Source organism: Mustela nigripes, chromosome 4 (genome assembly GCF_022355385.1).
Source record: "Mustela nigripes isolate SB6536 chromosome 4, MUSNIG.SB6536, whole genome shotgun sequence".
Taxonomy (NCBI): Eukaryota; Metazoa; Chordata; class Mammalia; order Carnivora; family Mustelidae; genus Mustela; species Mustela nigripes.
This window is the reverse complement of record NC_081560.1, coordinates 52094132-52108251: the sequence shown is the minus strand read 5'-3', so window position 1 is coordinate 52108251 and position 14120 is coordinate 52094132. Positions and strand designations below refer to the sequence as shown.

General features: G+C 36.3%; 1 protein-coding gene across 4 annotated transcripts in view; it reads left to right on the top strand.

Annotated features, from left to right (window-relative positions):
* Positions 1–13884, top strand: part of KLHL7 (kelch like family member 7) — a 69532-nt gene extending 55648 nt beyond the window's left edge. For all 4 annotated transcript variants that reach the window (XM_059396725.1, XM_059396723.1, XM_059396724.1 and 1 more), the window contains 4 exons: positions 2062–2302; positions 6461–6662; positions 11423–11520; positions 12449–13884. In XM_059396725.1, coding sequence (XP_059252708.1) covers positions 2062–2302; positions 6461–6662; positions 11423–11520; positions 12449–12732 — 825 coding nt within the window. In that variant the 3' untranslated portion in view covers positions 12733–13884. The remainder of the gene's footprint in view (positions 1–2061; positions 2303–6460; positions 6663–11422; positions 11521–12448) is intronic.
* Positions 13885–14120: the final 236 nt, after the last annotated feature.

Genomic DNA, 14120 nt, shown 5'->3' with positions numbered 1-14120 from the left:
AAATAAAATATTAAAATAATAATTTTCCCGAGTTTTTTGGTACCCATTGAGGAAAACAAACTTTGGGGGAAATGTTGTATTTATCCTGTAGTTTTGTGTGCCTCCCAGTCAGGGGGACACATAGATCCTAAGTTGAGAATAAAACAAGGGTTAAGACTCTCATTTTTCTGGCCACCCAGAAAGTAGAATGTTTATCATCGCTAGGAGCTGACACCTTGATGTGTTCCACATGAGGGGTTCTTCTTTTTCCTGAGACCATTCCTCATGTTCTGTGATGCTTAATCTCATCTGATCAATGCCTGAAATACTGGACACTAGTGTGATAGCTATCCATCAGATTTTCCCAGAGGGAACTCAGCATTAATAATCACACACACACACTGCTTTGCTCACTGAGATCAGGAATTGTTTGGATTTCTCTTTGAAATTCTCTAATTGTTTTCAGATATTTTCAGAAAGCAGCAGGAACACTGTAGCTTCCTTGCTTAAAAAAAGGGGGAGGATCTAAGATCCTGTAGCTTTGGGAGAAATCCCCCCATACATTTACATAGAAGAAGGTCCTTGGATGTACCAAACATAGTGAGGAAATGAAATGATCCCATGAACTGCCCTTGTTGTGAAGTACTGATACATGCTCATTTCTAATCATCAGGAAGAAAAAAGTAGGTTTCCAGACTGGTTAAAACAGATTACTCAAATATTTCATAGTAATTATCACAGCTTTAAGAGTCCAGCTAAATAAACTGGCTCAACTGAATATTTTTTAAAAATGTAATATCACAGAAGTCTACAAAATATCTTCTAGCTTTAGACATCAGCAGGATAACAGCAGTTTAAGCTTCATATTATCCAGTGATTTTTTTAATATTTTATTCATTGATTTAGAGAGTGCACATATATGTGAGCTGGGGGAGGGACAGAGGGAGAGAAAGAATCTCAAGCAATCTCCTCACCAGTGGAGCTCGACTCAGGGCCCAATCCCACAAGCCAAGATCATGACCTGAGCTGAAATCAAGAGTCTATACCTAACCGACTGAGCCACCCAGGCACACTGCCAATGATTCTTTATATCATTCTGTATATCTGGCAGGAAAGGAATGAGTATGTTTACATTTGGGTTTTTATTGTTGTTCTTGTTGTTTAATTTTTTTTTTTAATTTGAGAGAGAGAGAGAGCACAAGCAAGAGGAATGGGCAGAGATGGGGAGAAGCAGGCTCCCCGCTGAGCAGGAAGCCCAATGCGGGGCTCAGTTCCAGGACCCTGAGATCATGACCTAAGCTGAAGGTAGACACAACCAACTGAGCCACCCAGGCACCCTTGTTCTTATCTGTAAAGATTTATTTATTTATTTATTTATTTATTTGAGAGAACGTGTGTGCAGGGGGAGGAGCAGAGAGAGAATCTCAAGCAGACTCCCCACTGAGCACAAAGCCCCACCTGCAGCTCTATCCCACAACCCCAACGAAGGTCATGACCTGAGCTGAAATCAAGAATCAGACATATGGGTGCACCCAGGTGGCTCATTGGGTTAAAGCCTCTGCCTTCGGCTTAGATCATGATCTCAGGGTCCTGGGATCGAGCCCCGCGTTGGGCTCTCTGCTCAGCAGGGAGCCTGCTTCCTACCTGCTCTCCCTGCTTGTGATCTCTGTCTGTCAAATAAATAAAATCTTTAAAAAAAAAAAAATCAGACATTCAGGGGAGCCACCCTGGCGCCCCTATTTACATTTGAAAGTTGTGTGTTTTTTTCTAAATTACAAAGCTATTTATTTTAGAATTTTCTTGTGTTACCATCCTTAATAACAGAAGGAATAGAAGACTGGTGGTAGTGATACATCCAAATGTATTAGAGTTTAATCTGGAGCCAGAAAACACCCAAAGCAGTCACCAACATTCTTAAGAAATCACACAAGATTAAATTAGATCGTGTCTCAAGCCAAACTATATGTACTCTAGCAAACTAACATACTCCTGTATTTTGTATTTTCTCAACTATATCTTTGCCTCATTTGTGTCAATTATATTTTTGCATTACTGACTGCTTCCTGTCCTTTCCGGTTACAGGATTATAGCTGGACAGACATCCGCTGCCCCTTTGAAAAACGAAGAGATGCAGCATGTGTATTTTGGGACAATGTAGTATACATTTTGGGTGGCTCTCAGCTTTTCCCCATAAAACGAATGGATTGCTATAATGTCGTGAAGGATAGCTGGTATTCCAAACTGGGCCCTCCAACACCTCGAGACAGCCTTGCCGCCTGTGCAGCAGAAGGCAAAATTTATACATCTGGAGGTTCCGAAGTTGGTAAGGACTTAACTCAGTATTTTTGTCTGGGGAAGGTGTTTTACCAAGTGTTCCTTGGCTTTCATATTTACAAACAATTGGTATTGTCTTTTTGACTTTTTTTTTTTGAAGATTTTATTTATTTGACAGAGATCACAAGTAGACAGAGGCAGGCAGAGAGAGATGGAGGAAGCAGACTCCCCGCTGAGCAGAGAGCCCGATGCAGGGCTCAATCCCAGGACCCTGAGATCGTGACTTGAGCTAAAGGCAGAGGCTTTAACCCACTGAGCCACCCAGGCGCCCCTTTTTAACATAATTTAAATACATATCTGTCACATTTTAGATCCCATTTCCCTGAAGGTTTACCTTACTTTTCTATGAATCATTTTACAAGAACTTCAGGTTCCTAGATTATGTTAATTGTCCCATTTTTTTCTCATATCATCTGGATTTTAGTTCTATCTAGATTAATTTCATTTTTTAAAAATATTTTCTTTTTATTTATTTATTTGTAAATGAGCAGGGGAGGAGAGGGGCAGAGAGAGGAGAAGCAGACTCCCCACTAAGCAAAGAGCCCAATATGGTGCTCAGTCCCAAGGACCCCGAGATCATGACCTGAGCCAAAGGCAGACATTTGACTGACTGAGCCAACTTGGTGCTCCTAGATTAATTTTAGATACATAATATTATTTGCTTTAAAGACTGCAGAGTTTGGCTCACTGACAGACCCTTTAAAATCTATTACATTCACATTTTTTAAAATCTGTTATACCTTATTACCTGTTCTTTATTTGTATCAGAGAAAAGTAAGAATCATATTTCTCATTTGCATTTATTCTTTAACTATTTCATATAAAGGCTGGGAGTGCTGTTTTATGCTTAATTGATCAGAACAGGGTATGGATTTGGGTGTAAAAAATCTTTGTCGTTGATGGGTAATTTGTTAGTGTCCAGTGGTGGTCTTTTTCTAAATGAATAATTTTTCTAAATGGATATTCTAGGTGCAGACTAGATGCATAATAGCTCTCACCTTTTCAGATAGTTTCTTTAGTTAAATAATGGGCTTATAAAGAAAACTAGGAAGACCCAAGTAAACCTGAGGTGTCGAATTCAAATGTCAATTAAGTCTTTATTTTCTTTGATGATTTTTATATTAGGCCAAAGAATGTTTTACTTTAGGTCAGCATATTTACGTTTTAAGTTTTTACTCCCCCACAAGATGTCAAAAGAATATTAGAAAAATTAAAGGTATTTAAAGGTATTTTAAAATGTGACTTAAGAAATTACCTTTCCCCCCCCTTTAAAAACATTTTTTAGAGAACATCTAATACAGCATATTTCAAATACAATAAATCTTAAAGATAATAGAAAGTAACTGTACTGTAGAAACACTTTTTTGGAAATTAGATAACTTTATATCTTCAGCAATTACTAAGTCAATTTTTTACTTAAGTAGTAGTTTCTCATGTCTGCCATACAGTGTGTATTTCCTCTTAGCACCAGCTGAATCTACCAAATTGAAAATGTTCTGAGAGTTAAAAAAAAAAAAAGTTATTGTTAATCGAGACCATTACTTCTTCCATTTGTTACTCCCTGGACTTTGTTTTCTGTAGACCTTGACTGTGATGGAGAACCTTAAGGGTGGTATTGTTTTTAAGTATTATCAAGAAGCCCAGGAGTGGGAGATGAGTTACAATTAGGTTAAATTTTAACTTCATGGGGCACCTGGGTGGCTCAGTGAGTTAAGCTTCTGCCTTTGGCTCAGGTCACCATCCCCGGTGCTGGGATCAAGCCCAGCATCGGGTTCCCTGCTCAGCAGGGAGCCTGCTTCCCCCTCTCTCTCTGCCTGCCTCTCTGCCTGCCTCTCTGCCTACTTGTGATCTCTCTGTCAAATAAATAAAATCTTTAAAAAATTTTTTTTAATTTTTTAAAAAGTTTTTATTTAAATCCTAGTTAACATACAGTGTAATATTAGTTTCAGGTATACAATTTAGTCATTCAACACTTCATGCAACACCCAGTGCTCATCACAGCAAAACAATGAAATTTTTTTCTGATTATAATTTCAAATGTGAAAAAGCCAGAAGCTTTAAGAAAAAGTTGAAATATTTTAAAAATGAAACAGCAATGTCTAGTCTAGTGGTCTTAATGGTTGTGTGTGTGTGTGTGTGTGTGTATCTCCACATATAAATAATCCTAATGCTTTTAAAATCATACATATATATGTATTTATGTATATATATTCAGTGTCAAACTATATAAAATTTTCCTTTTTTCTTAATAATTTTTTTATTTTTTTATAAACGTATAATGTATTATTGACCCCAGGGGTAAGGTCTGTGACTCGCCAGGTTTACAGACTTCACAGCACCCATCTTGTTTCATTTATTCTCTTCCTACCCCCCAAACCCCCAACGTTGCATCTCTACTTCCTCATATCAGGGAGATCATACGATAGTTGTCTTTCTCTTATTGACTTATTTCACTAAGCATAATACCCTCTAGTTCCATCCACATCATCACAAATCACAAGATTTCATTTCTTTTGATGGCTGCATAGTATTCCATTGTATATATATACCAGATCTTCTTTATCCATTCATCTGTTGATGGACATCTAGGTTCTTTCCGTAGTTTGGCTATTGTGGACATTGCTGCTATAAACATTCAGGTGCACATGCCCCTTCAGATCACTATGTTTGTATCTTTAGGGTAAATACCCAGTAGTGCAATTGCTGGGTCATAGGGTAGCTCTATTTTCAACTTTTTGAGGAACCTCCATGCTGTTTTCCAGAGTGGTTGCACCATCTTGCATTCCCACCAACAGTGTAGGAGAGTTCCCCTTTCTCTGCATCCTCACCAGCATCTGTCATTTCCTGACTTGCTAATTTTAGCCATTCTGACTGGTGTGAGGTGGTATCTCATTGTGGTTTTGATTTGAATTTCCCTGATGCCAAGTGATGTGGAGCACTTTTTCATGTGTTTGTTGGCCATCTGGATGTCTTCTTTGCAGAATGTCTGTTCATGTCCTCTGCCCATTTCTGAATTGGATTATTTGTTCTTTGGGTGTTGAGTATGGTAAGCTCTTTATAGATTTTGGATACTATACTGATATGTCATTTGCAAATATCTGATATGTCATTTGCAAATATCTTCTCCCATTCTGTCAGTTTTCTTTTGGTTTTGTTAACTGTTCCTTTGTTGTGCAAAAGCTAAAAAAAATTTTTTTTTACCTTCTTTTTTCTTGGGAAGGAAAAAAGCACTTGTTGCTTTATTAGTATCATTTCTAAAATTCTTTATTGAGCCCCTATAATGTACAGAAGTTATAAGACAGGATGTATATGTTTTGCTGTTAAAATGTGTAAGCAAAGTACACTAGAGACATACAGTGATACCTTGAGAGTACAGTCCCGACTGGGTCAGCATGACTTCAGGGCTTACACAGCCACTGAGAGTAGTCAGGAAGAATAGTTTTGTTAATGGTGCAGTGACTATTATAGAATGTTAAATGATAAACCTGAGCATATTATCAGATAGTAGTTTTCAGAGTTTAAGGTATGGATTTACCATCTATAAATAGCTATGCTTTATAAGGATTTAAAGTTTAAATAATTACCATCATGCCTAACTGGGCGTGAAGACATACATAATGTTACTTAATTTTTCTTCTGAAATCAAACCAATTTCTTTTCCTAAAGTTAGTTACCAATAAACATCTCCAGCACATCTTTTTAAAAAATATTTTTCTGAGATCTGTACAAACAGGGTTAGCTTTTTCTTAAGCTAGTCCCCCATTTTGCTGTTACTGTTAATTAAGTTCAGAAAAGACTACAACTTGGGACGCCTGGGTGGCTCAGTTGGTTAAGCGGCTGCCTTCGGCTCAGGTCATGATCCCAGCGTCCTGGGATCGAGTCCCACATCGGGCTCCTTGCTTGGCAGGGAGCCTGCTTCTCCCTCTGCCTCTAGCCTGCCACTCTGTCTGCCTGTGCTTGCGCTCTGTATCTCTCTCTCTGACAAATAAAAAAAAATCTTTAAAAAAAAAAAAAAAAAAAAAAAAAAGAAAAGACTACAACTTTATAAATTCTTCCCTCCAGTAAGTAATGACCAGCTCTACTGTCAGCTCCCTCCCAACCCACATATACACTAAGAGAAGCCTGATGGAGCCTTTTTCTTTTACAGGAAACTCAGCTCTATATTTATTTGAGTGCTATGACACGAGAACTGAAAGCTGGCACACTAAGCCCAGCATGCTGACTCAGCGCTGCAGCCACGGCATGGTGGAAGCCAATGGCCTGATCTATGTTTGTGGCGGAAGTTTAGGGAACAATGTTTCTGGGCGAGTGCTGAATTCCTGTGAGGTTTATGATCCTGCCACAGAAACGTATGTATCATTTAAAATTCTTATTTTAGGGACACCTGGGTGGCTCAGTGGGTTAAATCCTCTGCCTTCGGCTCAGGTCATGATTCCAGGGTCCTGAGATTGAGCCCCGCTCTCTGCTCAGTGGGGAGCCTGCTTTTCCTCCTCTCTCTCTCTGCCTGCCTCTCTGCCTACTTGTGATCTGTCTGTCAAATAAATAAATAAAAACTTAAAAAACAAAAAAAATTTAAATAAAAATATGTACACACTTTTGAAGGAGCTACATTCAGGACATGTTTATGTCCTGGACCCTTCCTCTGTACTTTAAGAAATGGCTTGACCTTAATATACCCTGTGGGAGCTCATCTGTTTCTGTTCCTGTTTATGCAGTAATTGCCTATGAATGAGACAAGTCTGACTAATTCATCAAATTCATAAAATATTTTTGTTTGAGGTCAGGAAATGTGAAGAAGATGGGGAAGAATATATGGTCAGAAAATTTGCCTTTTTTTTTTTTTTTAAAGATTTTATTTATTTGAGAGAGATAGTGTGAGCACAAGCCAGGGGAGAGGAAGAGGGAGAGAAAGAAGCAGGCTCCCCACTGAGAAGGCAGCCCAATGTGGGGCTTGATCCCAGAACCCTGGGATCATGACCTGGAGTTGAAGGTAGTTGCTTAACCAACTGAGCCACCTAGATGCTCTGTATATTTGCCTTTAATTGGAAACATTATGTATTGATTTGTGTCATTAATAAATCATACCCCTAGGTAAAATGTCTCATTCTGAGCTCATGCTTACTAAATTATGTTTAGAGACATATTTATTCATTATGATTATTCTTAAATCTGAGAAGTAAATAGCTGCTTTTTAAAAGGCAAAATGCTAAAGAAGGAAATGGCTAGCCAGCTTTTCTGACCTTGTAATTGGTGATAGAACCTATTCAGTGTAGCCAGAGGCAGTGTGCCAGTTACTGAAGGTGTGAGGGGTGATAAGTGCAGTGACATTAAACTAATAAGGGAATGACCACAGGTAATATCCCAGTCAGACCTTTAGTTGATACTCAGAACATCCAAAGGCATTTGATAAGAAAAGTTATTTATTGATTTGAAAGGTTTGTTCTTCCTTTACCAGCACAAATTACTGGGTAAATATGTTCAACTTAAATGTTACTCCAGAGAACTGCACCAAAAGTCTTATGCTCAAGTTTTATATTTAGGAAATATTGCCAGATTACAAAACATAGAAGTCTTCCATTCTAGCTCTTGGTTTAAATGAAAAGTAAGAATTTAATTATAAAATATGATTAACCATGTGCAATTATTTATTTATGCTTCCCACTTATTTTTAAAGGATTTAAAATAAATAACTCCTCTCCCAAACAAAACTGTAGTTACAGTTATTCTTTTCTCATTTCTTTGTTTAGCTGGTTACCAGTGTTAGAAATAAAATTGAAAACAACTTATCTTGAAACTTCCCTTTTGCTAAAGTTTAGAGACTAGAGATGCCGGGGTGGCTGATTTGGGTACGCCTCCAAACTCTTGATTTTCAGCTCAGGTCAGGAGATCCAGCTTCACGTTGGGTCCCAAGCTCAGCAAGTGGTCTGCTGGAGATTCTTCTTCTGCCCCTCCCCCCATTCCCTCTCTCCTTCTCTAAAATAAATAAATCTTTTTTTTTTTAACTGTTGAGACTAGAAAATCTCTTTGAGATCATCAGATTTACTACTTCTCAGTGTTTTTCAAAAGGTATCTTTGTACTTGCCAGGGAACCCTTATCTCATTCTGTCATCCTTCATTTGAGCTGTCTGCCCCATCTTGTCCCAAACTATAAGAGGAGGGTGTGTGCAACTCTCTTCCCTCCTATATCAGTCTCTACTTTACCTCCCAGACAACTGTGCTTAAAAAGTATTATAGCATACTAATTGGAAAATTGTAATCTCATTATCCTGCTTCCTAATTATTTTTTCATTTCTAAAAAATCTCTTAAAGTAGAACCCATACCAGATAAACTCCAAGATTCTAAATTTTGAGATCTTCATTCAGGCACTATGAGTGCATATCAATATATTCTTATTCATAGTAGCAGAGAAAAAATACGAAGGATTTCTGCAACCTCAGTATTTTTTAAAATTAGGTAGCTGTGTTCAGTTTAGGTAATATCTTAAAACTCAAACAAGTTAACATTTCTTTTGTACATATTAAGCTTATGTGTAAGACTTGAATAATCTATATTCTCTTCAGTGCCCTTAAATTTTCCTAAGTGGAAGGCTAGTGTGACTATAATTACCCAGATCTTAAATGAAGTTATGTGCTACAATGATTTCCCTTTTTTTAATATGTGATCTATCCATCTAAGTTATTTTTTGTAAGAATTCTTTCTGATTTTTACAGTTTTCTTAAGTATTTTGTAACTACAGTGGTTTAATTGGAAGCTAAGAATTGAAGCCTTACGGAAATAATGTGACAGAGTTTCTGCAGTCAGAATTTTAAGAAGAGCTTCTAAACACAAAACCTCAGGTTGGAGAGAGCAAGCACCTAGTAAATACTTTCCCCATGAAGTTACAGGAAGAAGAAAGTGTATGTTGTGAAACTTCCTAACTTTAAACCTTCAGGAGGCTTAAGTACACAGATATTTCTCCACTTACAATGAGGTTACATCCTGAGAAACTCATTGTCATTTGAAAATACTGTTACCTTGAAAATGGCATTTAATACAACTGACCTACTAAACATCATAGCTTAGCCCAACCTACCTTAAAACATGCTTAGAACATTTTACATTAGCCTACAGTTGGGCAAAATCATCTTAACACAAAAACTGTTTTGTAATAAAGTGTTGAATATCTCATGTATCATATCGACTACTGTACTGAAAGTGGAAAACAATGACTGTATGGGTACAGAATGGTTATAAGTGTATCAGTTCTTCACCCTCGTGATCCAGGGCTTACTAGGAGCTGTGGCTCACTGCTGCTGTCAACATCATGAGAGAGTATCATATAGCTGGCCCAGGAAAACATCAAAATTCAAAATGTCAAGTACAGTTTCTACTGCATATATTTCACTTTTGCATTATCATAAAGTCAAAAAATCCTAAGTTGAACCATTGTAAGTGAAGGACGACCCTACATAAAAATATGCTCTTATTTTATATCATGGACATGTGTAGAGAAGAAAGGAGTATATATTTTGAATTTTTCCAAGTCAGATACTATGTTTAATATACTTTGACAGCTCTCCGTATGCAACTTACTGCATGGAGAGGCAGTGGAGGGCCAATACTGGCTCCCACCACTGAGCTATATGCGGTCTTTTCACCTGGAAGAGCATGGATGTTTACCCTGGGGGGAAATAAAGGAATAACGTTGCCCATCTCACCTTACAGAGTGCTCTGAAAATCAATGTGGCATCTGTCAAACCACTTTTAAAACAAAACAATTTTATGAATATAAGGCAACAAAATAGTTGTTAATATTTCAGAGTTAATCATTATGTCCTAATTATATTTTGCAAAGTTAAATTTAGTAAATTATTTAAAAGAAGAGACGCAAATAAACATTAAAATGTTACACTTATAAAAAATAAATAAAAAAAATTTTTTTAAAGTTACACTTATGTCAGATTACCCTTTTGTTGTTACTTGGATACTTTTGGTTTATGTTAGCTATTGAGACACAAGCCTGTGTGCCAGTACCACCTTCACAGTCACAAACCTCAGTTGTGTGTGTGGGGAGTGTATGCAAAAGAAGGAATTGAGTCTCACAGAAAAAAAAAAAAATAACAGTTGTCTATGTATATGAGGCTGCTACCTATGAATTAATATTCTTCAACACTTGTGTCCACATTTATGTTCTCAATCTTTTTTTTTTTTTTAAGATTTTATTGATTTATTTGACACAAAGAGAGAGCACAAACAGGGAACAGCAGGCAGAGGCAGAGAAGCAGGCACCCCCCCCTGCTGAGCAGGGAGCCCGATGGCAGGGCTCCATCCCAGGACCCTGAGATCATGACCTGAGCCCAAGGCAGACACTTTAGCGACTGAGCCACCCAGGCACCCCTCAATCTCATTATTTATAGTAGTGGCCATGAACATAACAACATGTTAATAAGTATTAAATTTGAAAGAATGACAGTACTTTTGTTACTTATGAATAGTAACAAATACTACTAATTTGCTAGAGCCCAATGTTAAATTTGTGTTTGATTCATACATAAATACTAATTAAAACCACATGTAATGGGTGCCTGGATGACTCAGTTGTTTAAGTGACTGCTTTTGGCTCAGGTCATGGTCCTGGAGTCCTAGGATCGAGGTCTGCATCGCCTACCTGCTCAGCAGGGTGTCTGCTTCTCCCTCTGACCCTCCCCCTCATACTCTCTCTCTCTCAAATAAATAAAATCTTAAAAAAAAAAATACATGACAGTATTAGTATTTTATATTTTCTTAAGTATCCTCCCTTTCTTTTTTTATTATTACCATTTTAACAAGTTACTGTAAACTAGGAAATGGATTTCTTCCAAAGATGTGTTAGTCTCCAAATATTCTCTATTTCTCATATTCTGTTGGAGTCGAAAGGAATAAAATCTCCGTTTACCTCACCTATAAATAAATTACCCAAAACCATATTAAACTTTTGTCTTCTAGCCTTTCAGATATGTGTTTGTGTGTGGGTGTGAACACATGTGAGTACTAAATGAGCACTAAACTGAGATAACAGACCTTTCCTATAAAGTAGTTTGCGTACTTCCCGTGAACAAGTACTCTAAAAGCTTCCTCTCATTTTTTCAGATGGACTGAGCTGTGTCCAATGATTGAGGCCAGGAAGAATCATGGACTGGTATTTGTAAAAGACAAGATATTTGCTGTAGGTGGTCAGAATGGCTTGGGTATGTGACATTAAATCACTGTTCAACTTTCCCAGTGAGTTTGCTGATACCTCCTTCTCATAAATCTTTAAAACATTTCCTAAAATCTAAATACAGGCATTTATCACATACATTGTTATGTTTATAGTTTCTGAGAACTAATATATTTTACAAAACATTACAGTATATTTAATATCCCTTCGATGGCCATCAGTCATTGTGACAGTCTCAGCTTCACACACTTCCAAACACCCCCTGGGTAATAATGTCATACTAGCTAAAGAACTATTAAGTGACAGAAACATTTGAGTTTTTACAAACTTTTAAATACAACTTCAGGCCCTAAATGACAAAGTTTCCTTACCACTTTTAAACTTTGCATGAAAATGTCAATATTGCTATTTTTAAATTAGTAAATTTGATTTTTGTTTTCTTAAATAATTTGTAGTAAAAAAATCTGAAATTATTTCTTTAAATAATGGAGAATTTGGACTGAATCTATAGTCCACAAACCTCATTTTAGTACCTTTAAGCATTACATAAGTATAATAAATACTTTCTTCCCTTCTCTTGTCTCCGGCCATTGCTGTTTTCCATAAACTGCTAAAAGATAAATGGCAGAAGGATTAAAAACTTTTGAATAATTATAGTCAAAGTTAATCAGAAGGAAAATCCACTGGTTTGTTTACCTCCCCAGAACAGATAGAACATTTATAATTTTGTAAAATAAACATACTTATTTAGGATTCAAGTAAAAATTAAGTTAAATTTTTATTGTGTTAAAGTAAAAATAAGAATAGATGATAGCTGTATCTTAATTTTAAGATTCATAACTGTTGAATATTTGAAAATGTTCATAATAAAATGTTGGGAAGATCCAAAGAATTATTACCTTAAGAGATCTTAGAACTGTTAACATAGTTGTTCATGCTGTTTTATTCTTTTGAAGGTGGTCTGGACAACGTGGAATATTATGATATTAAGTTAAACGAATGGAAGATGGTCTCACCAATGCCATGGAAGGGTGTAACAGTGAAGTGTGCAGCAGTTGGTTCTATAGTTTATGTCTTGGCTGGTTTTCAAGGTGTGGGTCGATTAGGACATATCCTTGAATATAATACCGAGACAGACAAATGGGTCGCCAACTCCAAAGTCCGAGCTTTTCCAGTAACAAGTTGTTTAATATGTGTTGTTGATACTTGTGGAGCAAATGAGGAAACACTTGAAACATGAAAAGTGAATGGACTTCAAGATTTATCGGAGACTCAAGAATATGGCCACCAGTGCTTTGTTCCAAGAGTTTGGTTACAAAGTTTTAGTTTGGTGTTTTGTTTTTTTTAAAGGAAATTTCAAGTAAAGTAAGATCGCTATGAAATAGATGTTTCTTTTATATGAATTTCCTTAATTCAAAGACCATATTTTAGCTGGCCACTTAACCAAGACATATCTAGCAAGAAAACTTGAAAAATCATAAGCATTTGATGAAAATATGAATTCTTGAATGAATTTTACATTTGAAACTATGATTATGGCAGAGTGGGGGATTGGCTCATCAGTGAAGCAGCCTCATCTTAGCTCTAGATTCTATTTTCATACATCATAGAAGTGCTATGTAGTTAGGTCTGTTTGTTTCTGTTCAGTCAAGAACTAAGAAATAGTATGAATTGTAAGTCAAATCAGGCAACTCTGATGAAGCATCTTAGTCTCACCTAATTTTGCTTGTCTTCATTTGTTCCATATAGTGCCAAATTTATTTCATTTTAAAAGCAAGCAAGAGTGAGTCAAGGTATACACCTGTTCTCTCACAGAACTTCATAAACACATTTTGGGCTTAAATGTACCCAGGTCCTCATGAAATATATTCATTCCAATTAAATATAGTCCATCTTTTCAAACACAAAATGTCAAGCTTAGCACACTCATTAATTTATAGTACTATTTTACCCAGTGGTTTAAAAAAATGATTATGCCTTTTCAGTCCTCACTGTTAAATAAAATAAAATCATAGTAAGAATGATTAGCAAAAGATAAAGCTATTTATAGCTAACTTCTAGGTTACTAGAATAGCACTGATAGTTACACAGTATCAATGTTGACTGAACTTCTTATGGATTAAAAAGATACATGATTTCTTTTCCTTACTAGGACACATCAGAGAGATTTGACCCAGTTACTAAGTTTTGTAATAATTTGAGTTAAATGTTTGTCATCTCGTATTAATTGCTTTTATCTGGTCAATAAATCTTTCACAAACCCAGCTACTCATTTCTTTCCTAGTAATGTTTTGCCCTTTTACATTACAGAATGTATGGAATGAGCCATGTAAAGCTGTCACCATCAGTGTTTTTATCCAGTAATATTAAATATTTTTTAACTTAAAATAGACTGCTAAGTTTTATTCATCCTTCATTTCAAATGTGTTAGGCAGTGGTTGTTTTTAAATTTGTGAAGCTGTATTTCTATTTTAATTTTCATTGCTTTATTTGTATGGGGTTATAATCTTAAATCCTAAAAATGTTTAAATGAAAAAGATTATAAATATAAAGTATACTGATAGGGACACCTGCATTGCCCAGTCAGGTTAAGCATCCGACTGTTGGTTTCAGCTAAGGTCGTGATCT